This window comes from Eriocheir sinensis, chromosome 36 (genome assembly GCF_024679095.1).
Source record: "Eriocheir sinensis breed Jianghai 21 chromosome 36, ASM2467909v1, whole genome shotgun sequence".
Lineage (NCBI taxonomy): Eukaryota > Metazoa > Arthropoda > Malacostraca > Decapoda > Varunidae > Eriocheir > Eriocheir sinensis.
In genome coordinates this window covers 13392281-13418218 of record NC_066544.1, presented here as the reverse complement: position 1 = coordinate 13418218, position 25938 = coordinate 13392281, and the positions used below count along the sequence as shown (strand labels likewise).

At 42.5% G+C, this 25938-nt stretch overlaps 1 protein-coding gene and 1 long non-coding RNA gene across 11 annotated transcripts; one reads left to right on the top strand and one right to left on the bottom strand.

Annotated features, from left to right (window-relative positions):
* Positions 1–840: 840 nt before the first annotated feature.
* Positions 841–24599, top strand: LOC127007857 (neprilysin-1-like). Of its 7 annotated transcripts, none has more exons than XM_050879260.1 (22): positions 841–1073; positions 2010–2220; positions 3066–3200; positions 3825–3928; positions 5021–5086; positions 5697–5858; positions 6265–6348; positions 7034–7239; positions 8067–8276; positions 8777–8881; positions 9463–9604; positions 9950–10040; positions 10230–10256; positions 10807–10963; positions 15669–15845; positions 16381–16487; positions 17149–17207; positions 17844–17895; positions 18758–18983; positions 20962–21007; positions 23532–23656; positions 24200–24599. In XM_050879260.1, exons 2-22 carry the CDS (start codon positions 2069–2071, stop codon positions 24374–24376), a joined length of 2610 nt encoding a protein of 869 aa, XP_050735217.1. In that variant the 5' UTR covers positions 841–1073; positions 2010–2068; the 3' UTR covers positions 24377–24599. The 7 variants fall into 7 exon arrangements, with proteins under 7 accessions (XP_050735217.1, XP_050735216.1, XP_050735214.1 ...); XM_050879259.1 differs by having other exon boundaries at positions 2007–2220; XM_050879257.1 differs by having other exon boundaries at positions 1742–2220; positions 24200–24598.
* On the bottom strand, positions 11208–14997 carry LOC127007858 (uncharacterized). Of its 4 annotated transcripts, XR_007760616.1 has the most exons (5): positions 14716–14994; positions 14178–14375; positions 13251–14007; positions 12059–12150; positions 11208–11625 (listed from the first exon to the last, which is right to left on the bottom strand). It is a non-coding gene; the product is annotated as an uncharacterized LOC127007858 (long non-coding RNA). The 4 variants fall into 4 exon arrangements; XR_007760615.1 differs by having other exon boundaries at positions 13251–14375; positions 14546–14997; XR_007760613.1 differs by having other exon boundaries at positions 13251–14375; positions 14716–14996.
* Positions 24600–25938: the final 1339 nt, after the last annotated feature.

The window sequence follows — 25938 nt, the reverse complement described above, 5'->3', positions numbered from 1 at the left end:
CCTCGGCGCTCACAACCACTATTTCCCAAGGCCTTAAAGGATATAAGTCGTGTTCTCATGATTGTTTTTTCACGCTCATAGTGCAGATGCCTCGTCAAACTATCACTAGGCACATAAAAACTACCAATGAAAATGCCCACAACCTCTACGAAAGCCTTATCAAATGTGGAAGTGCAGGTCCCGAAATGGTGTTGATATGCTCTGACCCTTTCGAATCTCCCATCAACTAATTTCAAAGGCCACAGTAGAGATCAACCAGGTTCTAATATTACTGTTTACGTCCACCGCCATTGGTAACGATCAAAACGAGCAAAATGACTGTGAAAGCGGCCCTAACCATATCAACCCAGGAATGATCATGAACGCAGGTAGCAGGACTATTAATAAGTACGAGGCAGGCAGGAGTATGTGGAAAGGGAAAGCGGTGCCATTCTGCCTGTACGGGTCAGAGATAACGGAGTATAGACAAAGAGATCTTGCAGAGTTGGAAAGGGTTCAGAACACTATAGGTAGATGGGGACTTGGTGATCCTAGAGGCATAGCGAGGATAAATGAGGTGGAAGTGAAGGGCCAAGAGAGGAAAGATGGGTCAAAAAGGTGATAGCTGAGGACAAAACAACATCTATATGGAAGATTGAAATAGCCAGATGGAAGAGTGAGTTTAATACGGGAAATCTGTTAAAAATGATGAGGTAATTATATATACACGAAAAAAATAAATAAAAGCGGTTTGAAATTTACTGAGAGAGAGAGAGAGAGAGAGAGAGAGAGAGAGAGAGAGAGAGAGAGAGAGAGAGAGCATATCACAGGTGCAGTAAAGATAAACACTTGTGCTCCAGATGTCGTCCGCAGGTTGCCAATTCCCTTCACTTCAACACTGCATCACAAGAGCATCAAGACAGTTCACCCATAGAAGGAACTCACCACAAGACACATAAGGAACCACGTCACCAAGAAACAGCGTCAATAGGGCAGCAGACTGGGGTGTGAAGGCGGGAGGAAGCGATGTCAGTTTTACTCCACGTGGCCAGCTGTGGCGCGAGGCAGGCACAGGAACGGAGGGAGGTTAGGTGGTGAGTGCCAACTGCCACCACCACGCGTCAGGTGTGATGGCACTCTAGCAGCAGGTACAAGCTCTGGAAACGTGTGCCAAAGAGTGCCGAGGAAGTGCCGGTCAGGACTCTATAGGATTCACTGCAGGACTGTTAGTGTGTGGTGACTCGGTTTGTCTCAGAACATCGCTTATTTCTGGATTTGGGAATGTTCGCCAATTTGAACGCACCATTCCTGTTTGTACGCATGTCAAGGAGAATCATCTACCCTGGAAATTGAGCTGGGGAGTATAGATTAAATATAGCAAGAAAATATTATCACACTCGCTTATTTCTGGATTGGGGAATGTTCGCCAATTTGAACGCACCATTCCTGTTTGTACGCATGTCAAGGAGAAACATCTACCCTGGAAATTGAGCTGAGGAGTACAGATTAAATATAGCAAGAAAATATTATCACACTCGCTTATTATTGGATTTTGGGAGTTTGAGCTGAGGAGTATAGATTAAATATAGCAAAATATTATCACATACTATTTTGACGATATTTTTGTTTGTGCTCTCTCACCCCAATTTTCTGGAGTACTATACTTTTCTCTCGATGTAATTACTAATTGGAATGGATCGCACCAATTGACGAATGCACCCATTAGTCAGACGCACCTTCTTATTCTCGGCGACCCCCGCAGGACTATGAAATGTTATGGTGTTTGGAAATTCAACCAGTCTATGAACATCGCTCGTTTCTGGATCATCACACGAGCGCATATTGAACATTTCAGGGATTCTCCGTAGAACTCTAAAACATTGTGGAAATTGAACTTGTCTAAAAATACTGCTCGGCTCTGGATTATCACTCGAGCGCATATATAACAATTCAGGGATTCGCCGTAGAACTATAAAACATTGTGGAAATTGAACTTGTCTACAAATATTGCTCGCCTCTGGAACCAGCAGACACAGTATCCCATGTCGGGTGCTCAGCAAGGCGTGACGAGAGAAGTTGAGCGGCAGCGATGAGTCAGCCTCAGGTCGGTCAGCCGCGGGCACCCGAGGGCACGGCGGGGGAGGAGCGGCGGCCCATCGTGACGGGGCAGCACAACGGAGTGACGCCCCACGGCCCCGGCAACAACCCGCCCAACTACAACAGCATGACGCAGGCGAACCCGTGAGTAATATAAACTTTAACAGCATTCTTTCCTTGCACTGAGTTGCCTCATTATTATTTTTTTTTACAACAAAGGATACAGCTCAAGGGCACACAAAAAAGGAAACAATAATATAAAAAGCCCGCTACTCGCTGCTTCTATATATGACTTCAACTCATTCAAGAGCACGGCGCAGCGATAGGAAAACTCTGGAACTCAATTTAATCTTTCTCTTTTTGGGGGGGTTCGCTCATGTTGACAGGGGCGACCTTTTTTGTTTTTGTTTAGCCCTGGAGCTGTTTTCTTGGTCTATATATAAGGACAAAAACGTGGATGAGGAGGCGGGGACGATACTTAGACAACTCCTGACATGTTTTGTATTTAGGCTTGGATGGGCAAAATACTAAGTCGTTTCCTCGAATAATCGGCTCCTGACACGCGTTTTGCAGGTTCAAATTGGCAAAGCAAGCTAATAATACATGTTTTCTTTTCTTTTTTTTACGCCCTTGAACTGTCTCCTCTGCTGTCAAAAAAATAAATAAATAAACGAATAATCAATCAATTGTTGGCTGGTTTAGCGGTCTCGTGTTGACATAATCAGTCCACGGCGCCTTCACATCGCATTTCAAGAACGCTTCTCTCGCGCGCTCTTTTCTTTTCTTTTTACAGTCGAGAAGGCAGCGTCTAGAGCAAACTAAACATGGACAAAAAAAAGTCTACTGGCACTGCTTCTTTAAACAGCTGATAGAGCGTCTGAAGAGTGTTGCAAAGGTTGAACAAAGGTATAGCGAACAGAAATCTTGAGTGTGCAAAGTGAGGCAAAAAGCACCAGTTTAACATAGCTGCCATCGTCCATCTCCCCCAGGAACCTCGATGGCCTTAGGGATCCCCAGGGCGGCTACGTGGGTCCCGCGGCGCCCTTCTCCTACCAGCACCCGGGCGACCCAGACTCCCTCCCACCGCGGTACAGCAGCCATGACCCGGGGGCGAGGCGGCAAAGGTGGGTTCGAGGCATATGCATACAGTGGTCTTCTTTTTCTTGTTCCTCTTCTTCTTTTTACTTTTTTTCTTATTCTTGTTATTCTTCTTCTTCCTCCTCTTGGGCCACGTGATGTCACCGAATAATTGTTTAAGTCCTCCATTAAAAACAAAAATACTATAGTGTGTGTGTATTAAAAGAGGGTTAATAAGAACAGTGGTAATAGGAAACTAATCTTCTTTTTCATCTTTTTCTTCATCTCTCTCTTCCTTATACCACTACTTCTTCTTCTTCTTCTTCTTCTTCTTCTTCTTCTTAATCTTTTTCTTCTTGTTCTTAATCTTTTTTTTTTCTACTTGTTCTTGTTCTTGTGTTTTTTCATCTTCCTCCTCATATTTTTTTTTCTTTTTCCTTTTCTTTCTTTCTTTCTCCTTCTTCATTAATCTTCTTGTTCTTGTAATTTGTTCTTCTTTTTCTCCTTCATTTTTTCTCCATCTTTTTCTTATTCTTGTTCTTTCTTTTTAATCTTCTTCTTGTTCTTGTTTTTTGTTCTTCTTCTTTATCTCCTCCTTCATCTTTTTCTCCATCTTCTTCTTCTTCTTCTTCATAATCCTCTACCTCCTTCTCCTCCTCCTCCCCCGCTAGAGACAACGACGACGGACTCTCCTGCCTCAAGAGCTGGGTCCTGCTGGGGTCCTGCTGCCTGCTGGGGATACTGGCGGCCCTGCTGGGGATCCTCGTCTTCGCAGGTGAGGGCAGGGCAGGTGTGCTAATGCTTGGGTCCTTAATTAATCTTCGCCACACCTGCTCACCTGTCGCTCGTTCTATAATCAGGAGTTTGAGGTTAATAATCGTAAATGAAATCGATGTCAGGTGGATGAGTTACGACAGAAGTTAAGAGAGGGCGCTGTCAATTTCTTCTCTTGTTTCTTCTTTTCTTCTTTCCCTTGTTTTTTCTTTGTTTCTTCATTTCTCCTTTCCTTTCTCTCTTCCTTTTTTCATTGGTTTCTTCTTTCCTTTCCTTTGTTTCTCACTTTCTTTCTTACTTTCCCTTCTTCCTTATCTGTTTCTTCTTTTCCTTTCTTTCTCCTTTCCTCTCTTCCTTTCTCCTTACCTTTCCTTTCTTTCTTCTTGTCTTCCATTCCTCTGTTTCTTAATTTCTCCTTTCCTTTCTCTCCTCCTTTTTTCCTTCCTTTTCCCTTGTTTCTCCCTTTCTTTTTTCCTTTCCCTTCTTCCTTCCTCTGTTTCTTCTTTTCCTTTCCTTTTTTTCTCCTTTCCTCTTTTCCTTCCTTTCTCCTTTCCTTTCTTTTCTTCCTGTCTTCCATTTCTTTCCTTCCTTTCACCTCACGCTTGGTATAATGATGGACAGGTAGGATAGGAATTAGTCGATCTCAGGTGTGGTAAGCTTGATCGAGGAGAGTGGTCAATTAATTAGTTGGTCTCAGGTATCCTTGAATATTTCGTGCGCCTAAAAAAAGAGTATTTCCACCAAAGAATATTTCACCGGAGAGCGTAAAAGTGTTGCCAACTGATATATAGCGATCTTCTTCACGTGACACCTGTGATAAGTGGTGTTTAAATGCACCACCACACACACACACACACACACACACACACACACACACACACACACACACACACACACGATCTGAGAGAGAAATTAAGAAAAGATGCTGTTGTTGTTGTTTGTTAGTTAGTTTGTTATTGAGTGATGTGAGTGAGTGAGTGAGTTAACTAGTTTGTTAGTTTTATTTGTGTATGTATATATATGTGTGTATGTAAGAGTGTGCGTGCGTGCGTGTGTGTGCAGAGGTACTAACAACTATACACACGTCACGCAGGTGCTGTCCCACTCTTCAGACACCTGTGGCCTAACACCTGCACGTCGGCGGAGTGTTACAAGGCAGGTGAGTCAACCCTCCCAGGCACACACACAGCCCGCGACCCAACCCTTCAGACCCATGTTATTTTTCAGTATAATTAATTCCTATATGATAAAATACTGAAGTCCCCCCAGATAGTAGTAGTAGTAGTAGTAGTAGTAGTAGTAGTAGTAGTTGTAGTAGTTGTAGCGGTGGTAGTAGTAGTAGTAGTAGTAGTAGTAGTAGTAGTAGTAATAGTGATATATATATAGTAGTAGTAGTAGTAGTTGTAGTAGTTGTAGTGGTGGTAGTAGTAGTAGTAGTAGTAGTAGTAGTAGTAGTAGTAGTAGCTAAAACATTATATATCACATTTCTCTATTGGATGTCAATTTGCTCACTTCCATCTCGCTTTTCCTTCTTAAAACAGTATTACATTCTTAAGTTTTAGTATTAGTATTATTAGTACGAGATAAAATGATGTTATCTTCCTCTATGGTATTATATTCCTCTAATAATGTATGCTAATTTACTCTCAACCCTTTCTTGTTAAAACAGTATAACATTCTTTTAATTATTTTAGCATCTATATTCACCACCTTCCCTGTCCCTATTTCCAACGGCGTCACATTCTTACCTCGAGCGTTGACTTCGGCAGTTGGCAACATCCTGGAGTCCCTGAAGGAAGACGTGAACCCGTGTGAGGACTTCGCCAAGTACGTCTGCGGGGGGTGGCGTCGCGAACACCCGCTGCCGGAGTCCAAGTACCGCTGGGGCATCTTCGACGACCTGAATGAGAAGACGCTGCTGGACGCGAGAGGTGGGCGGGGCGAGGGTGGCGGTGGCGAACTAGTGAATAAGTAAACTAGTATAAGAAAGACAAGAGAATGCTAGTGAAGAAGTAAATTAGTATTAAAGAAACAAAAGAATAAAGGCACTATACCATTTATATCAACTTCGCTTTCACTATTCACATACAGCATTAGTTGGAGAGGGGCGTGGCTTGCTTGAGGATCGACCAATGACGTGCGCTCAATGGGAAAGGGGGCGGGGTTTATATGCCAAGTTAATCTGAACAGAGTATAGTGTTATGATAAACTGATGTATAAGTGAACTAGTATTGCGAGAACTAGTGAATGTGTTTTGTGTTACGTTGTGGTTATGTATGCACGTAAACGCAAGTCAGAACTATTTAATAATCTTTTTCTACTCCTCCCCTTCGTCAGGTATGCTGGAGGAGGACGTGAAGGAGAACGAAACCCGCACCATCAGGATCACCAAGACAGTGTACCAGGCGTGCGTCAACAGCAGTGAGTAGGGGGAACTGAGGCCGATGAGGGTGGGGGATCAAGAATTCTTTCCGTGGACATCTCTGGAGCACATATCTAACTTTATTTCTTCTTGGGATCTACTGTAATTTTTGGGAGAAGTGCCGTGGGGAGTTTTTTTTTATGAATTTGTTTTGTTTCCATTTGTCTTTTTCATTTGTCTGCTTTTCCCTTCCTCCGTTTACTTTTCCCTTTATCTGTCCCCTTCTTGTCTTCAGCTGTTTCATTTGTTTTGTTTTCCCTTCCTCTGCTTTTTCTTTTGGCTTTATCTATTTCATCTAACTTCTAATGCTTTCCTATGCCCTTCTTTTGTTTTGACTTCATCTCGTTTGCCTTCGTTTTTCTTCTTATTGTTTTGCTTTAATCTGTTTTAATTTGCTTTTATGTCTCCTCTTTGTTTTGCCTCCATGCTTCTTTCACCGTCAAAAAGGAACCCTTACCACCGTTGCCAGATTGTCGTACTCAGAGCATAGTATTTACCGGTTTCTGACGCCTAATTATTGCCAAGAAACATCAGGATCTAACTCTTTTAACGATAACTATAAATGAGTTTCGATATGGGAGCCCGGAAGACAGTTTGGGGGTAGGAAGTCGGGAAATATAAGCGACTGAGCACGACAATCTGGCAGCAATGACCCTCACACTCCACGTCTTCCTCCCTTCGCAGGTCGGTGGGAGGAGGTGGGCCAGACGCCGCTCCTCACCCTACTGGCGCGGGAGGGTGGGCTGCCAATGCTGGAGCCGGAGTGGAGCGGCGCAGACTTCGAGGTCATGAGCAAACTCGCCCGACTTCGCAGGACCCTCGCGCTCACCTATCTCGTCGGGGTCACCGTGGAACCCGACAGCCGCAACACCTCCAGGAACCTAATCCACGTGAGTTTGAGGTCTTGGGATCTTCTGGTGTTTACTGAGGTTGTTGTTAAGCTATTACACTGGGCAAATTTTCCTTGGATCTTCAGTCAAACCACGATTTCCGCTGGCGTCGTTCTCATTTGTTTCTTGTTATTGCTGATGATGATGATGGTGAGTAATACCGTCGTCCTTTGGTGAAATCTACCGTAGCTTTGGAAGATCGTGGACACGTCAGAATACCACGGAAATATGAGAACCACGCCAGCGGAAATCGTGGTATGACTGAAGATCCGCGGAAAATTTGCCCAGTGTAATAGCCCTTTTAGTCTGTTTTCTTCCCTCTTTCTCATACTTGGGTTTTCTCTCTTCCCTTGCCACTTAGCTTCTCTGTTTCTTGTCCTCTTAGTCTATTGCTTACCCTTCACTTGTCCCTTTTCTTTCCTCTTCCTCTTACTTAAGTTCTTGTATCTACATTTCACTAAGTCTTGTCCCTTTCTCTTAGGTTCTTCTCTGCTTGTCATTCTTATAATATTGTCTACACTTCACTTAGCTCTTCTTCTTAGGTTCTTCTTTGCTCTTTACTTAGTTTTCTTTCCGCTTCCTCTTATAATCTTGTCTACATTTCACTTGGCCATCTCTCTTAGGTTCTTCTCTGCTTGTCATTCTTATAATATTGTCTACACTTCGCTTATCTCTTCTTCTTCGGTTCTTCTCTGCTCTTTACTTAGTTCTTCCTTCCGCTTCCTCTTATAATCTTGTCTACACTTCGCTAGTCCTTTCTCTCTTTCTCTCACTTCTGTCTTCCTTCTCTTTAACTCCATCACGTTGTTTCGATCCCCGCCCGTCAGCTGAGTGAAGGGAGGCTGTCCATGCCCCGAGAATACTACACGCCGGACTCTGCCCTCAGCCGCTACCAGAAGGCCAAGCGAACCTACTTCATGAGGCAGACGGGTGAGCTCCTCCTGACGGCGCGGCAGCAGGAGCGGAACGTCACCTACCTCGACAACCTGTACAGGGACGTGGATGACCTGTGGGCCTTCAGCGTGAGGGCGGCGGAGGTGAGGGAGGGGTATTATTATTGTTATTATTATTGTTATTATTATTTTTAGCAGAAGTAGTAGTAGTAGTAGAAGTAGTAGTAGTAGTAGCAGTAGTAGTAGCGTAGTAGTAGTGGTAGTAGCGTAGTAGTAGTAGTGGTAGTAGTAGTAGTAAGGACCGTATTACTAAACATTTCGTATCCTAAGCACATACATTTGACAAGGCTTTCGTAGGAGTTTTGGGCATTTCCAGGAGCAGTTTTATGACCCTAGTACTAGCCTGACCCTTCCTCTGTACCGTGAACCTAAAGAAACACTCATTAGAACCCGATTGATCCCCTCCTTGACCTCTAGAAATAGTTGATGTGAGAAGCGAAAATATCTTATAATACAAAACATTTGTGTGGCAGAGCGCCGGGGAGGAAAGGACCCGCGGGAGCCAACCCCAAAACGATCTTGCTAACTTGATTTCACTATAACGCCACTGCCACCTAATACCACCTTCGTCCCCCCCCCCACAGATAACTGACCCCGACGAGGACCTCCTGACTCCCTGGGACGTGTACAACCCCATGACGGTGGCGCAGCTGCAGGCCGCCACCGACGCCGCCAACGCCTCCGTCAGGGTGAGTCGCAGGAGTGAAAAATTGCGTAAAATAGAAAAGAAATGAGTAGAAAGTTAGAGTTGAATGAACGAATGAGTAAATAATGAATGATACGAAGAGATGAGTAAGTAGTAAATGGCATAATCCTCGCATTTTTGTTGTTATTGAATTATTATCATGATCATTAATTATTATCTCCATTATTATTACTTCCTGACTATTCGTGTTATTATTACTATTACTAGGATTATACTATCATTATTATTATTATTATTATTATTATTATTATTATTAGTAGTAGTAGTAGTAGTAGTAGTAGTAGTAGTAGTAGTAGTAGTAGTAGTAGTATCATTATTATTATAACTATTATTATTATTATTATTATTAAAACTAAAAAAACGTGATAAAGAAATAAGGAACAAATAGAAAACACACAAACAAACAAACAAGAAAACAAAGATAAAGATACGAATAAAACAAAACAAACAAAAAAACAACAACACAGTAGCATTCATTCCATTTCCTCCATCCCTCCACCTTCCTCCTCTCCCCCTTGTCCCATCCTCCCTTCCCTCTCTCAGCTGCTCGATTCCCCCTCGCAGGTCGACTGGTTGAGGTTCCTGAATGACGTGTTCGAGGAGACGGGGATCCAGCTGACGGCGGCGCAGGAGGTGGTGGTGGACAGGCCCCTCTACTTCCCTCGACTTGTGGCGCTGTTGCAGGAAACGCCCGCTAGAGTGCTGGGTGAGGGGGGGGGGGATGGGGAGTGAGAGGGGGAGAGGGAGAGGGAGGGAGGGAGGGTAAGAGAAAGAGGGGGATAAGAGATAGATAGATGAGAAAATAGAGAGATAGATAGATAGATAGATAGAGAATGTGTGTTTCTTATCCACACACACACACACACACACACACACACACACACACACACACACACACACACAACCCCCTCCCCTCATCCCCCTACACATAAATCCCCCCACCCCCTCATAAAACTCATCCCCGAACTAATTTTATCTCAACTTCACCTGTAATTAACCTTAACCTTGATCTGACCCCTGACCTGACCTGACCTCTTCTCACCTGGGCCAGCCAATTACCTGCTCTTCCCTCTGGTGACGGATATGGGAACCGAAGTCACTGGCCAGGTGCTTGCCTCGCTCCCTCAACGCGAAGCTACCTGGTGAGAGAGAGAGAGAGAGAGAGAGAGAGAGAGCATTATTATTATTATCATTATCATTATTACTATTATCATTATTATTATTATTATTATTGTTATTGTTATCATCATTACTACTACTACTACTACTATACTACTACTACTACTACTACTACTACTACTATATTTTCATTGTTTTTTTTCTTGTTTCAGGTCGTTGGGGAGGACCACCACAAGATCGTGAGTAAAGATGAATAATAAGAATAAAAATGGAAGTGAAAGAGAGTTAGGGAAGAATTTTCTACGTTATTTTTAAGAGGTTATTGTTGTTGTAGAAAGACGTTCACATATTATTGCTTACTACTTTTCTTCTCTCATTCCGTCATTCATTCATTTATTTTTTCATTCATTCATTCATTCATCTATTTCCTCGTTCATTCATTCATTCTCTCCCTTTATTCATTTCTTAATTCATTCTCTCCGTCATTCATTCAAGCTCTCATTCATTCATTCATTTATTTTTCATTCATTCAATCATTCATACATATATTTCCTCGTTCATTCATTCATTCTCTCCCTTCATTCATTTCTTAATACATTCTCTCCTTCCTTCTTTCCCTCTTTCCTTCATTCCTTCCATTTATTCATGCTGGAGTTCTGCGTATTTTTTTACTCTCTTCCTGAAATCTCGGGCACTAGAGTATTAAGTGAATTAGGTTATCATCTTCTGCACCGCATAGGCCACGTGTTCTGACCCAAGTTTTCCTCCTCCTCCTCCTCCTCTCCTCAGGTGGTTTGACTGCGGGAAGAAGGTCAACCTCCTGCTCCCCTTCGGCGTGGGGGCCCTGTACACCCGTCACCACCTCGCCCCCGTCACCCAGGGCTTGGTAAGGTCGCACCCCCCCTCCTCCCTGCCCAACAATGATTACTACGAGACCGTACCAACAGTAATGTGGCTGATTTGTCTTTTATGAACCGTTTTTTTCAAGGCGTGGTTAATAGTTGGTTTCGTTGATGTTTTTTTATATATAACTTTTTACGACTGAGTTTGTAATATGTCGACTTAACTCTGTGAAATCAAACACATGATAGCCAGCACCTTATGGTATAAATCAACAGAGAATGACCTCACTTTGTTGTATACAAAGTCTCATTAGTAAGGAAGCATATATGAATTTTCTGAGTCAAGATCTATAGTGACTGTTTGGGGTTTTGTTAGGTTAGGTTAGGTTAAGTTTAGGGTATCTTCAAACACATGATAGCCAGCACCTTATGGAATAAATCAACAAAGAATGACCTCACTTTGTTGTATAGAAAGTCTCATTAGTAAGGAAGCACATATGAATTTTCTGAGTCAAGATCTATAGTGACTGTTTTGGGTTTTGTTAGGTTAGGTTAGGTTAAGTTTAGGGTATCTTCAAACACATGATAGCCAGCACCTTATGGTATAAATCAACAAAGAATGACCTCACTTTGTTGTATAGAAAGTCTCATTAGTAAGGAAGCATATATGAATTTTCTGAGTCAAGACCTATAGTGACTGTTTGGGGTTTTGTTAGGTTAGGTTAGGTTAAGTTTAGGGTATCTTCAAACACATGATAGCCAGCACCTTAGGGTAAAAATCAACAAAGAATGACTTCACATTGTTGTATAGAAAGTCTCATTTGTAAGGAAGCATATATGAATTTTTCTGAGTCAAGACCTATAGTGACTGTTTGGTGTTTTGTTAGGTTAGGTTAAGTTTAGGGTATCTTCAAACACATGATAGCCAGCACCTTATGGTATAAATCAACAAAGAATGACCTCACTTTGTTGTATAGAAAGTCTCATTAGTAAGGAAGCATATATGAATTTTATTGTGCTAGGGTAGGTTAAGGTTAAGTTTAGGGTATCTTTAAACACATGATACAGCACCTTATAGTCTCATTAGTAAGGAAGCATATATGAATTTTCTGAGTCAAGACCTTTAGTGACTGTTTGGGGTTTTGTTAGGTTAGGTTAGGTTAAGTTTAGGGTATCTTCAAACACATGATAGCCAGCACCTTATGGTATAAATCAACAAAGAATGACCTCACTTTGTTGTATAGAAAGTCTCATTAGTAAGGAAGCATATATGAATTTTCTGAGTCAAGACCTATAGTAACTGTTTTGGGTTTTGTTAGGTTAGGTTAGGTTAAGTTTAGGGTGTCTTCAAACACATGATAGCCAGCACCTTATGGTATAAATCAACAAAGAATGACCTCACTTTGTTGTATAGAAAGTCTCATTAGTAAGGAAGCACATATGATTTTTCTGAGTCAAGACCTATAGTGACTGTTTGGGGTTTTGTTAGGTTAGGTTAGGTTAAGTTTAGGCAGAGCTGGGACTACCGATTGACATTTGGGATCGGTACTACCGGCGGTAGATTACTGCTACCGATACCGATCATTCGGTATTTTGAAGAAACTACCGAATACCGCTACCGATCGCATGATTGGCAGTCAATCGGTATCGGTAGATTGAAAAAGCGAGCGCGGGACTTTTTTGTTAAGACTTAAGAGAAGACGACCCCGGCAAAATGAAACGGACAAGTTTCAACACGTTCGAGCGCATCTATGGGAAGCAGTTAGCAGGAAATTCCAGGTATTACTTTGACGTCATCACGCTTAGCCAATCACCGGCCGTTCTGGGCGTTCTCAGCCAATCAGAGGCAGCCACGACCTAGCAGATTCTCGCCGCCAAAAGTTTTGGCGGGAGCCCCTTTGGCCTGCCGGCTCCTACGCTCTCGACAACGTGCTCGCCTCATCGCCTAGTTTTTAAGTGGCAGTGTTTTAGTCCACCCAGCAGCACTTAATCGTTTTGTGCTTTTAACTTTCAAGTGATTTTCCTTTTTAAACTTTTTAAAACTCTAATTTACTTCTATTCTTAAGTTAACCGAAATAAGAGAAATAACTTAAAAGTGTGTTATGGGCCTTTAAAAGCATTTTTTATTATATAATTATAGTTTTAATCTACCGATACCGAATCTATACCGATCGGTAGATTTCAAAAATCTACCCGATTGGACGCGGCTCGCTACCGACTACCGATACCGGTGGTAGATTTTTTCTACAGAATCCCAGCTCTGAGTTTAGGGTATCTTCAAACACATGATAGCCAGCACCTTATGGTATAAATCAACAAAGAATGACCTCACCTTGTTGTATAGAAAGTCTCATTAGTAAGGAAGCATATATGATTTTTCTGAGTCAAGACCTATAGTGACTGTTTTGGGTTTTGTTAGGTTAGGTTAGGTTAAGTTTAGGGTATCTTCAAACACATGATAGCCAGCACCTTATGGTATAAATCAACAAAGAATGACCTCACTTTGTTGTATAGAAAGTCTCATTAGTAAGGAAGCATATATGAATTTTCTGAGTCAAGACCTATAGTGACTGTTTGGGGTTTTGTTAGGTTAGGTTAGGTTAAGTTTAGGGTATCTTCAAACACATGATAGCCAGCACCTTATGGTATAAATCAACAAAGAATGACCTCACTTTGTTGTATAGAAAGTCTCATTAGTAAGGAAGCATATATGAATTTTCTGAGTCAAGACCTATAGTGACTGTTTGGGTTTTGTTAGGTTAGGTTAGGTTAAGTTTAGGGTATCTTCAAACACATGATAGCCAGCACCTTATGGTATAAATCAACAAAGAATGACCTCACTTTGTTGTATAGAAAGTCTCATTAGTAAGGAAGCATATATGAATTTTCTGAGTCAAGACCTATAGTGACTGTTTGGGGTTTTGTTAGGTTAGGTTAGGTTAAGTTTAGGGTATCTTCAAACACATGATAGCCAGCACCTTATGGTATAAATCAACAAAGAATGACCTCACTTTGTTGTATAGAAAGTCTCATTAGTAAGGAAGCATATATGAATTTTCTGAGTCAAGACCTATAGTGACTGTTTGGGGTTTTGTTAGGTTAGGTTAGGTTAAGTTTAGGGTATCTTCAAACACATGATAGCCAGCACCTTAGGGTATAAATCAACAAAGAATGACCTCACTTTGTTGTATAGAAAGTCTCATTAGTAAGGAAGCATATATGAATTTTCTGAGTCAAGACCTATAGTGACTGTCTGGTGTTTTGTTAGGTTAGGTTAGGTTAAGTTTAGGGTATCTTCAAACACATGATAGCCAGCACCTTATGGTATAAATCAACAAAGAATGACCTCACTTTGTTGTATAGAAAGTCTCATTAGTAAGGAAGCATATATGAATTTTCTGAGTCAAGACCTATAGTGACTGTTTGGGGTTTTGTTAGGTTAGGTTAGGTTAAGTTTAGGGTATCTTCAAACACATGATAGCCAGCACCTTATGGTATAAATCAACAAAGAATGACCTCACTTTGTTGTATACAAAGTCTCATTAGTAAGGAAGCACATATGAATTTTCTGAGTCAAGACCTTTAGTGACTGTTTGGGGTTTTGTTAGGTTAGGTTAGGTTAAGTTTAGGGTATCTTCAAACACATGATAGCCAGCACCTTATGGTATAAATCAACAAAGAATGACCTCACTTTGTTGTATAGAAAGTCTCATTAGTAAGGAAGCATATATGAATTTTCTGAGTCAAGACCTATAGTGACTGTTTGGGGTTTTGTTAGGTTTGGTTAGGTTAAGTTTAGGGTATCTTCAAACACATGATAGCCAGCACCTTAGGGTATAAATCAACAAAGAATGACCTCACTTTGTTGTATAGAAAGTCTCATTAGTAAGGAAGCATATATGAATTTTCTGAGTCAAGACCTATAGTGACTGTTTGGGGTTTTGTTAGGTTTGGTTAGGTTAAGTTTAGGGTATCTTCAAACACATGATAGCCAGCACCTTAGGGTATAAATCAACAAAGAATGACCTCACTTTGTTGTATAGAAAGTCTCATTAGTAAGGAAGCATATATGATTTTTCTGAGTCAAGACCTATAGTGACTGTTGGCGGTTTTATTCGGTTAGGTCAGGTTAACCGGAGGGCGCCGTGTGCCTCTACAGGTGTCACATCAGCAATCTTACCTGCGCCTCCACCGGGCTCAGGGATATTCAATAACAGCCTCCTAAAACTGAGGGCTATTAAGGCAACAGTAACCTCAGCCTAAAAAAAAAAAAGCTCAAAGGCGTCATAAGCAAACTTGTAAATTTTTCTCAATTCTCAACATTCCCGAGAATTCCCGAGCATTCCCAAAATTCCCAGGGACAGTTTACCAGTTCAAAATTCCCTGAAATTCTACAACCCTACCTCTAACTCTACCTCTCCTCCCGAAACTGACCTATCTTTCGGCCACTCCTCTTGACTCTTTTGTAGGAGCAGTGAGTAGCGGGCTTTTTTTTTTTTTCATTATTGTTTCCTTTTTTTTACCCTTCTCCTCCTCCTCCTCTTCCTCTTCCTCTTCTTCCTCCTCCTCCTCCTCCTCTTCATCATCATCACCATCAACATCGTCATCAGTTTTCTCCTTCTCTTCCTACTCGTCCTCCTCTTTCTCCTCCTCCTCCTCCTCTTCCTCTTCCTCCTCCTCCTCCTCTTCCTCTTCCTCCTCCTTCTCCTCCTCCTCATCATCATCCTTTTTCTCTTCCTCTTTCTCCTCCTCCTATAAACCTTCCTTACTGTAAAAAAAAAAAAAAAAAAAAAAATCCCTTACCTGCAGGCCGGCGAGGTGGTGGGGGACGTGACGGCGGCGTTCAGAACCATGCTGACGGAGGCCTCGTGGATGGACGCCGAGACGCTGACGGAGGCGCTGCAGAAGCTGGACGCAATGAAGCACCTCGTCGCCTACCCGCCCCTCGCCCTGCTGGATGACCTGCTGGAGGAATACCACGTGGGGGTGAGCAGGGGGGTGAGGAGGGGGGGGAGGGGGTGGTAGAAGGAGTGAGGAGTGGGGAATGAGGAAGAGGAGGAGGAAGAGTAGGATTAGGAAGAGGAAGAGGAAATGGAGGATGATGATGATGATGATGAGGAGGAGGAGGAGGAGGAAGAGAAGAAGGAGAAAACTGATGATGCTGGTGGTGGTGATGAAGAGGAGAAGAAGAAGGAGGAGGAGGAGGAGGAGGAGGAAAAACACAACACAAAGGAGCACAAAGGAAGAACAAACAACAGCAGACCTGATGGCCCTTACGAGGCTGTTTGTGACAAGCTACACTAACTATCTAATCAAAGGTGGAAGATGAAGGACAGCAAAGGCGAAGGAGGAGGAGGAGGAGGAGGAGGAGGAGGATAATGATAAAAGAATAAGAGGAAGGAAGGGATAACACAACGAGGGAAGAAGGAAACTACTATAAGAATGTAAAAATCCCCCCCCCCCCCCCCTCAGCATCCCTTCCCGTCCCCTTTAACATGCCCCCTTCATGGTCCTATTTCAGCTTCCCGACGTGCGCCCCGATGACCACTTTGGCAACATTCTGTCCCTGACGGCCTGGCTGTGTCGACGCTCCCTGCTCGAGCTCACCTTACCGACACAGAGAGACAGGTGGGTGTGGGCGTGGGTGTGGGCGTGGATGTGGGCGTGTTATTACTTCTTTGTTTATTTATTTACTTGTAGCAACGAAGGCAGTGAAGAGAAAGAAAAGCTCACTAACAAAAAGTCCAAATTCTCTTAAGTTCAGGAGTAAAAGAAAGAGGAAAAGGGGGAGAGGAGAAAGAGGAGGCGTATTAGGAGAGTGAGAAAGAGGAGAAAAAAGAAACAGAAGAGAAAGAGACGTATTAGGAGCGTGAGAAAGAGGAGAAAGAAGAAACAGGAGAAAGAAGAGAAGGATTAGGAGTGGGAGAGAGGAGAAAGAGTAAGAGGATTAGGAGTGGGAGAAAGAGGAGAAAGAAGAAACAGAGGAGAAAGAGGAGGAGGATTAAGAGTGGGAGAGAGGAGAAAGAGGAAGAGGATTAGGAGTGGGAGAAAGAGGAGAAAGAAGAAACAGAGGAGAAAGAGAAGGAGGATTAGGAGTGGGAGAGAGAGGAGAAAGGAAAAACAGAGAAGAAAGAGAGAAAAAAAAACATCTCTACTTACCCTGCCTTGGTCTTCCTATCCTACTCTTCTACCCCGTCATTCTTTTCTACCCTTCTCTTCTCCCCAGCTAACATGACCTTACTCACAGCGAGGGAGCGAGGGTTGACCACTAACACCTCATTCCCCACAGCTGGCCTCGAGGACCTCTGGAGCTGAACGCCTTCAACGACCCACAATTCAACGCCATCAGTAAGTGTCCGAGAAAGTGTTGCAAGCTCTCCCTTTACTTAGACGTACACACACTATTGCCAACTTGTAAAAAAGGGACACAATAGCCGCTCTTTTTCTATTATTTTGCTTTTATTGTAAGTCAGACGGGGATTTTTGTTTTTGTTTTCCTTTTTTTGTGTTTTGCCCTTGAGCTGTTTCCTTTGTTGTAAAAAAAACGTATAGTTATTTCTTCCTTGCTAAGACATGCCAGTCATTATCAACTTACAAATAAAAGATAATGTAAAAAAAAGATTATAATAAAGATAATAAAAAAGATAGAGAAGATAGATAAAAAGATAAAATAAAGACAAAATATAGATAAAATGAATGAAATAGATAAAATTAAATAAAAAATAGATACAATAGAGAAAAAAAAATAAAGATAAAATAAACTGAAGAGATAAAATTAAACAAAAAAATAGATAAAAAAGATAAAAAGATAGAATAAAAAAAAAAGATAAAATAGACGTAAAAGAAAAAAGATAAAATAAAAAGATAAGATAATAATAAAAATAATAAAAAAAAACGCTAATAAAAAATGACAATAACAGCGCCTAAACAGTTCTCAATCCTCGCTGAGTTGCATATAGGCCTACTTGTCTCCTCCTTCCCCAGTGATCCCTCTCGCCCTGCTGCAGCCGCCCATCTTCACCCCGGAGAGACTTACGTGAGTGTCAATCTTAATTACACCTGCAACCCCTCTACTCCCTCAAGAGATAGATAGATAGATAGATAGATAGATAGATAGATAGATAGATAGATAGATAGATAGATAGATAGATAGATAGATAGATAGATAGATAGATAGATAGATAGATAGATAGATAGACATAGATAGATAAATAGATAGATAGACAGAGATAGAATGATACATAGGCAGATAGATAGATAGATAGATAGACATAGACCGATAGATTGATAGATAGATAGATAGATAGATAGATAGATAGATAGATAGATAGAATGATAGATAGATCGATAGATAGATAGATAAATAGATAGATAGAAAGATAGATAGACATAGATAGACAGATAAATAGATATATAGATAGACAGATATATAGATAGATAGATAGACACAGATTGATAGATAGATAGATAGATAGGTGGGTAGATAGTGTGCCATACAAACAGATAGGTAGACAGATAGACCCTTGAACAAACAGGTAGATTATCCATTTGACACAGCAACAAAATGTGCATCTTTTCTTAATGGCCGCAAAACAATACCTTCCTTACACCTCCCCTTAACGCAGGATAATGTTTGATAAGATTTCACACAGGTTAGTCTAGTCAATATGATGTTCACAACCTAAAAAAAATAATAAATGTCATCTACAACATCCTGACTCCCCTTTCTCTCTCTCTTTCCCTTTCTTTCTCTCCCTCTCCGTCGTTCTTAATTACACCTGCAATTTGAATACTACCTGAGTCTCCTACATATATGAAATGCTTTGTGTTTTGCTCGGTGAATGCTCTAATGATCCCTCTGTTGTTTTTTTCTCTCTCTCCTTCATCCCCTTCTGCAGCGCCCTCAACTACGGCAGCCTGGGCGCTATCATAGGCCACGAGACGACCCACGGCTTCGACAACTCCGGCCGCATGATGGACGCCCACGGGAACCTCAACCATTGGTGGAGCAACGCGACCCGCCAGCAGTACCTCAACAAGACCGAGTGTTTTGTCAAGCAGTACTCCGCCTTCAATGCCGCCGCCCTCCTGTCGCCCCACCAGCGCCCGTCAGAACCCATGCTGGTGAGGAGGGAGAGGGGAAGGGGGAGGGAGAGAGAGGGAGTGAGGTGGACAGGGAGAAAGGGAGGAAGAAGGGGAGAGGAGCAGGTACAGAAAATGGGAGCAGGGAGGAAGAAAGGGAGAGGAGAGAGGCAGGGACAGGGAGGAAGAAAGGGAGAGGAGAGAGAGGCAGGGACAGGGAGGAAGAAAGGGAGAGGAGAGAGAGGCAGGGACAGGGAGAAGGAAAGGGAGAGGAGAGAGAGGCAGGGACAGGGAGGACGAAAGGGAGAGAGGGAGAAAGGGGACAGAAAGGGAGAAAGAGATAAAGGAGGGCAGAAAGGATGCAAGGGAGAGATAGGGAGAGGAGAGAGAATGGAGGCAGGGAGAACGAGAAAGAATGGGAGGGAGGAGAGGATGCAGGAAACAAGAGAGGAAGGAAGAGAGGGAGGGAAGAAAAAGGATAAGAAAGGGGAGTAGAGGGAAAGAAGAGAAAGATACAGGGATAGAGGGAAGGAGGAAATGAATGAGGGGAAAAAAACATAGATAGATAAATAGAGATAGACAGAGAAAATGGACGAAAAAACAACGAAAATAAGACACGGAAAGGAAAAAGAAAAAGAAATGTAGGCAAGGAGATGAAAAGGAAGAGGAGTAGAGGAACATAACATAGAGAGGGAGAGAGACAGAAGGAGGAAAGGAAAACAAGAAAAGGGAAAAAAAGGAAAGAAAAATAAAAGTTAATTCGAGGGAAGGAAAACAAGAAAAGGAAAAAAAAGGGAAGAAAAAAAAAAGTAAATCTCCTCTCTATCACAATTCGCTAACCTAACCTGCTCACTCAACAACCTGTACATAAGCCAACCTACACTAACCCGATCTTTCCCTACAGCCTGCCTTGCCCAGCGTTATCAAATTATCGTACTCAGCCACGTAGCCCATTATATTTCCCGGTTTCTGAGTCACAGCTATCGCAAACAAACACTAATAAGTAACGCTTTAACGATAACTCTAACTGGAGTCTCGTTATCTGTGTGGGTAGGAGAGTTTTGGGCCCTGGAGGTGATAAATGCGATGTTTTGAGTACGATAATATGGTAACGCTGCCCTTGATTAACCTGCATCTCCTACACCTAACCTCTACTCAAGCACCCTGCCCTCCATACCGCCTCTCTGTAGCGCCCCTTTCAACTCTGCACTATACCTTCTACAGAGCATGTTTAGTAGTGATTCTTTGATCCATGTATTTAAACGTATCAAGCTCCCATTGCTGTTTTTCCAAGGCCACAGAGAAGATTATATATAAGTGGGTTTTTATGTGTGATTTCCCCGTTCAAAGTGCAGAGGTCGTGTAAATCTATCACTGGGATCACGAAACAGTCCATGAAAAGCCCAGGAATTTAAGAACATAAGAACATAGGAATAATTAATTAGAGAAGATTAAGTGGGTTTTTATGTGTGATTTCCCCGTTCAAAGTGCAGAGGTCGTGTAAATCTATCACTGGGATCACGAAACAGTCCATGAAAAGCCCAGAAATTTATGAACATAAGAATATAGGAATAATTAATTAGAGAAGATTAAACGGATTTTTATGTGTGATTTCCCCGTTCATGGTGCAGAGGTCGTGTAAATCTATCACTGGGATCACGAAACAGTCCATGAAAAGCCCAGAAATTTAAGAACATAAGAACATAAGAGTAATTAATTAGAGAAGACGATTTTACGTTTTTTGTGTGATTTCGTTCATGGTGCAGAGGTCGTGTAAATCTATCACTGGGGAACATAAGAGTAATTAATTAAGCAACATAATTTCCACGAGAGGCTTTTCTAACGAACGAACCGGAGTGTCCACACGTTTAAGAAAATGGCTTTACTTTCTTACCCATCATAGGCTCAAGGGCTAACGCGACGGAGATGAGCACCGAGGCAACGCGCAGATTATAGCGTATACTCGTTGCTTTCCTTCCCTTCCGTACAGGCTAATCTTGCTAATGACTTAAATTCGCAGATAAACGGCAAGAGAACGGTCGGTGAGAATATTGCCGATAATGGTGGTGAGTAGAGAGTGTGTGTGTGTGTGTGTGTGTGTGTGTGTGTGTGTGTGTCATGGGGAGTCTTACGTATTGTGTCCATTCTCTCTTATTACGTTCTGGTTTTCCGTTTTCTTTAGCTTTGTTTTCTCGCTCGGTGACTGCCCTGATGCTTCGCTAATGTTGCTGTTGTTGTTGTTGTTGTTGGTGATGGTGATGATGGTGCTGTCCTTTTTTTTTATCTTCTGGCTTCATTTGCTTCTTCTAACGACTTAATATCTAACAACTTTAACTATCTTTAGCATTTTTATCTCTAACTATCTCTAACAATTTTATATCTATCATTAAGTATATTATCTTCCCTTAACTTCATTTGCTTCCTCTAAAAACTTCATATCTAACAATTTTAATAACTATCTTTAGCATCCTTATCTCTAACAACTTTATCTCTAACTATCTCTAACACTTTTTTATCTCTATCACTAAGTATATTATCTTCCCCTAACTTCATTTGCTTCCTCTAAGGACTTCATATCTAACAACTTTAACCTATCTCTAACATCTTTATCTCTATCAACTTTATCTCTAACTATCTCTAACAATTTTATCTCTATCACTAAGTATGTTATCTCCCTTTAACTTCATTTGCTTCCTCTTCTTTAACTGCACCCTTCTTTCTTTTTAAACAAGTATGTGGCAAATGATAAGACTATTACACATATTTTCTCTATTTCCCTACCAGCTTATTCCTTCTGATATAGATATTACGCATCGGGAGAATATTTACTTTCAATCTCATATACGCAAAAAAAGAAAGGCAAATGGATATCAGAGGGAAGATAGACTCCATTTTTTTTTAGTCGTCCGCCTATCCGCTTTGCCTTACTCCTTGGTATTCTCTTTTTCCCTCTGATCTATTTAGGTAAAGAAAACAAGCAATATTTTAAAGAGCCGTCAGACTCTAAAACCGTCTCCTTTTCTTTAGTCTCCTGCCTTCTCTTCTGAAAATGTCACTGTTACTATAAGAAAAAATATCCTGGCGGAGTCACCAACGAACCGCCGACCACAAATGCGTCTTAAGATGGGCTATCGGGGCAATGGGCGAGGTATAAGCCGTAAACCGTGCTGTGCCTCGGTGCTCAGCTTAGTATCCTTTGCGGTGCTATCTGTGGGGTATGCGAATCTCTCACCAAAGACTCACACCGGCCATACGGAACTCTATACGCAAGTTAATGTTTTGTTTAGTTAGTCATGAAACAGTTCGCGAGCGCCCCGTTCTCTCCCAAGATTACCGACCCGTGATACATACAGATGGTCAAAGGGCGTGTGGGTGGCCGGGCCGAACATTTACTACCTGCCCACGTGTGCATCCTCCCAGGTAACCATTTATCGAGCCACCCCCCACCAACCCCAATGGACAACGGGATGCTGGGTGGTCTGGCGCGGGTCTGAGCGGCCACATCACGAACCCACACAGGCGCCCAAAGAGCCCGGCGAGGCGTGCTAGCGAGAACGTGAAGGGGATTAGCGGGCGGCTCAGGAGGGGACGAGAGCAGACGGTTTGAAGTTTTGGGATTCTTACCTTTAATGTTTGTTTTCTTTACATGAATGGGAGATTAGTGGGAAGGTGAGAATGCAAGGAAGTGGAAAAAAAGCAGACGGTAAAAAAGGTGTTTGTTTTTCTTAAGGCAACACAGACCCATTTCCCTTAATTTTAGAGTAGCCCCCCTTAAACCTCATCCCCGGCAACCCTAACCCGATTTTCTTTCAGTACCTCTTCCATTAAACCATTGTTCTTCTCTCTATTAACATCCCCTAACTTAAAACGAAATCCTAACTCTTATTTATTAATCTCAAGAATAAGTAAATGTATATGTTTTAATTTTAAGGCAAGCCCCCCTTAATGGGAATTTTAGAGTAGCCCCCCTTAAACCTCACCTCCCACTGCCTCTGCTTTCAGTAACTCTTCCATTAAACCATTGTCCTTCCTTCCTTTCTTCCTTCCTTCCTTCTGTCGCCCCTCATTATCCTTCCTTTCCTTCTACCTGTTACCGCTCCTCTAATTACTTTTTCTTCCTTCCTTCCTTCATTCCTTCATTCCATATCCATCGATCTCCACTTCTTTCCTTCCTTTCTTCCTTACTTTTTTCTTCGTTCCTTGCTTCCTTCCTTTTCCATTCCCTCTGATAACCCATTCTTTTTCTTTCCTTCCTTCCTTCCTTCCTTAATATCCTCCCCCAACCACCCTTCTTTCCTTCCTTCCTTTCTTCCTTCCTTCAACACCCTCCCCAACTACCCTTCCTTCCTTCCTTCCTTCCTTAACACCCTCCCAACCACCCTTCCTTCCTTCCTTCCTTCCTTAACACCCTCTCCAACCACCCTTCCTTCCTTCCTTCCTTCCTTCCTTAACACCCTCCCCGAACCACCCTTCCTTCCTTTCTTCCTTCCTTCTCTCTACCACCCCCCCCGAACCACCCTTCCTTCCTTTCTTCCTTCCTTCTCTCTACCACCCCCTAACCTCCCTTCCCTTCTCTCTTCACCCCTATAGGTCTGCGGGCGGCGTGGGCGGCGTACCGAAGGAGACTAGCGAAGGACGGGAGTTTCCAGAGCCTGACCCTCCCTGGCCTCGACCGCTTCACCGACGACCAGCTCTTCTTCGTCAGCTTTGCGAAGGTGAGGAGACTTTGGCAAGTAGGTAGATAGGTAGATAGAGAGATAGATAGATAGGTAGGTAGGTAGGTAGGTAGGTTAGGTAGGTAGGTGAGTAGGTGGACGGTTTGTTAGTTAGTGAGTTAGTTGGTTAGATGGTCAATTAGTTGGTGAGTGAGTGAGTGAGTGAGTGAGTGAGTGAGTGAGTTGATTAGTGAGTGAGTGAGTGAGTGAGTTAGTTGGTTAGATGGTCAGTTAGTTGGTGAGTGAGTGAGTGAGTGAGTGAGTGAGTGAGAGAGTGAGTGAGTTGTTGAGTTAGTTTGTTAGTGAGTTGGTTAGTGAGTGAGTGAGTAAGTGAGTGAGAGAATGGTTAAACTGGTTAGCGAGTAAGTGAGTGAGTGTGAGTGAAGTGGTAAGTTAGTTAGTTAAGAAAGATTAAATCGTATCGGTGGATGCTAAGAAAGCTTACAGCACATTGGCGGCATAATAGTTACCTGAAGTGGGCGGGGTCTATTTCCGGAGGTAGCATGAACATAACCCCCCTCCCCCCTCATCCCTCTCCTTCAGGTCTGGTGCAGTCAAATAACACCCTACGCCCTGCAGTACGTCCTCCGCGCAGACGTCCACGCCCCAGACCCCTACCGTGTGCTGGGGACGCTGCAGAACTCCCCGGAATTCGCCCAGGCCTTCAACTGCCCCGCCGGCGCCCCCATGAACCCGAAGGAGAAGTGTGTGCTGTGGTGAGGCGCTGCTGATGAAGGGATGATGGGCAGTGAAGGTGTGTGTGTGTGTGCAGGGTGATGTATTGTAGGGAGGTGCAGGGAGGGTGATAGGGAGGGAAGGGAGGGTGTGTAGGAAGGGACGTTGCAGTTTGAGGTGTGTGTTGTGACTGGAGGGGTACCAGGCAAGGAGGATGTGTGAGAAGTGATGGTGCAGTAGTGTAAGGTGTGCGGAAGTGATGGTGAAGTGACATGTGTACAGGGGTGAGGTGGCTGAGGGGTGAAGAGAGGAGGGTGGGGGGGAAAAGACAAGCGGGGAAAGGAAGAAGAGAAGAGTGGGGAGAAGAAGAGGGTGGGGAGGAGAAAAGAAGGGGGGAAGGGAAGGAGAGGAGAGTGGGAAGAATATAAGGAATCTGTAAGAAGCTGATAGACTTATACAAGGCATCTCCAAGAAACTTAACCCCGCCTAACCTCACCGTCCCTAAATGTCTAGCTTATACATATATTAAAGAGCCTTACCGATGTATATATAAAGTGCTGTCCCCTATCCACTCTCTAATGCCCTATCCTATATCCATCTCCTATCCAAAATATTACAGCACTGACAGCCCCTCATTATTTAAAACCTGCAATTGTTTATTATAAGGCAGAGAGGAGACAGACTTACTATATGTATACCTAGAGGAATAATTTATTGCGTGTCTTAAAAATAAAGTTTATATGGGGAGAAGTGTGTCTTGTATCTTATGTCTGTATTAACCTACCGTGGCTGCTAATGGCTAATGGCTGAAGGTGGTTAGTTAAGGGGAGGATAATGGGGAGAAAAAAGAGAGGAAAAAACCCCGTAAAAGAAGAACAAAAATAATAAGAAAAGGAAGAACAAGAAGGGGAGTAAGGGAGAGGGATTAAGATGAAGGAGAAAAAAATGTGCTAATGGTTGAAGGTGGTTAGTTAAGGGGAGGATAATGGGGAGAAAGAAGAGAGGAAAAGATGTAAAAAAAGAACAAAAAGAAGAAGAAAAAGAAGAAAAAGAAGGGGTGTAAATAAGAGGGATAGAGATGAAGGAGAAAAAAATGTGCTAATTGTTGAAGGTGGTTAGTTAAGGGGAGGATAATGGGGAGAAAGAAGGGAGGAAAAGATGCAAAAAAAGAACAAAAATAACAAAAAAAGAAAAACAAGAAGGGGTGTAAATGAAAGGGATAACGGTGAAGGGGGAAGAGGTGTTAATGGAAGGGCTGACTTGGGACGGAAGGGTGAGGTTGAGTTAATGAGGGAGGGAATAAGGGGAAGGAAGATAATGAGAGAGGTAGAGGAGAAGACTTAATTAGCGTGTTGTAGGTAGAGGAAGAGAAACGCTAATGGAAAAGGATAATAACATGGAAGGAAGGAAAACAAGAATTAGGAGGTTAATGAAAATAAAAGATTAGTAGGAATTGAGGTTAAGAGGACACACACACACACACACACACACACACACACACGTTCATAGCTTAGTCATGTACACATCCTAATTCTCATGAACGAAAAATAATAAAAATGGTGATAAAAATAATAATAATAACAATAATAATAATAATAATAATAATA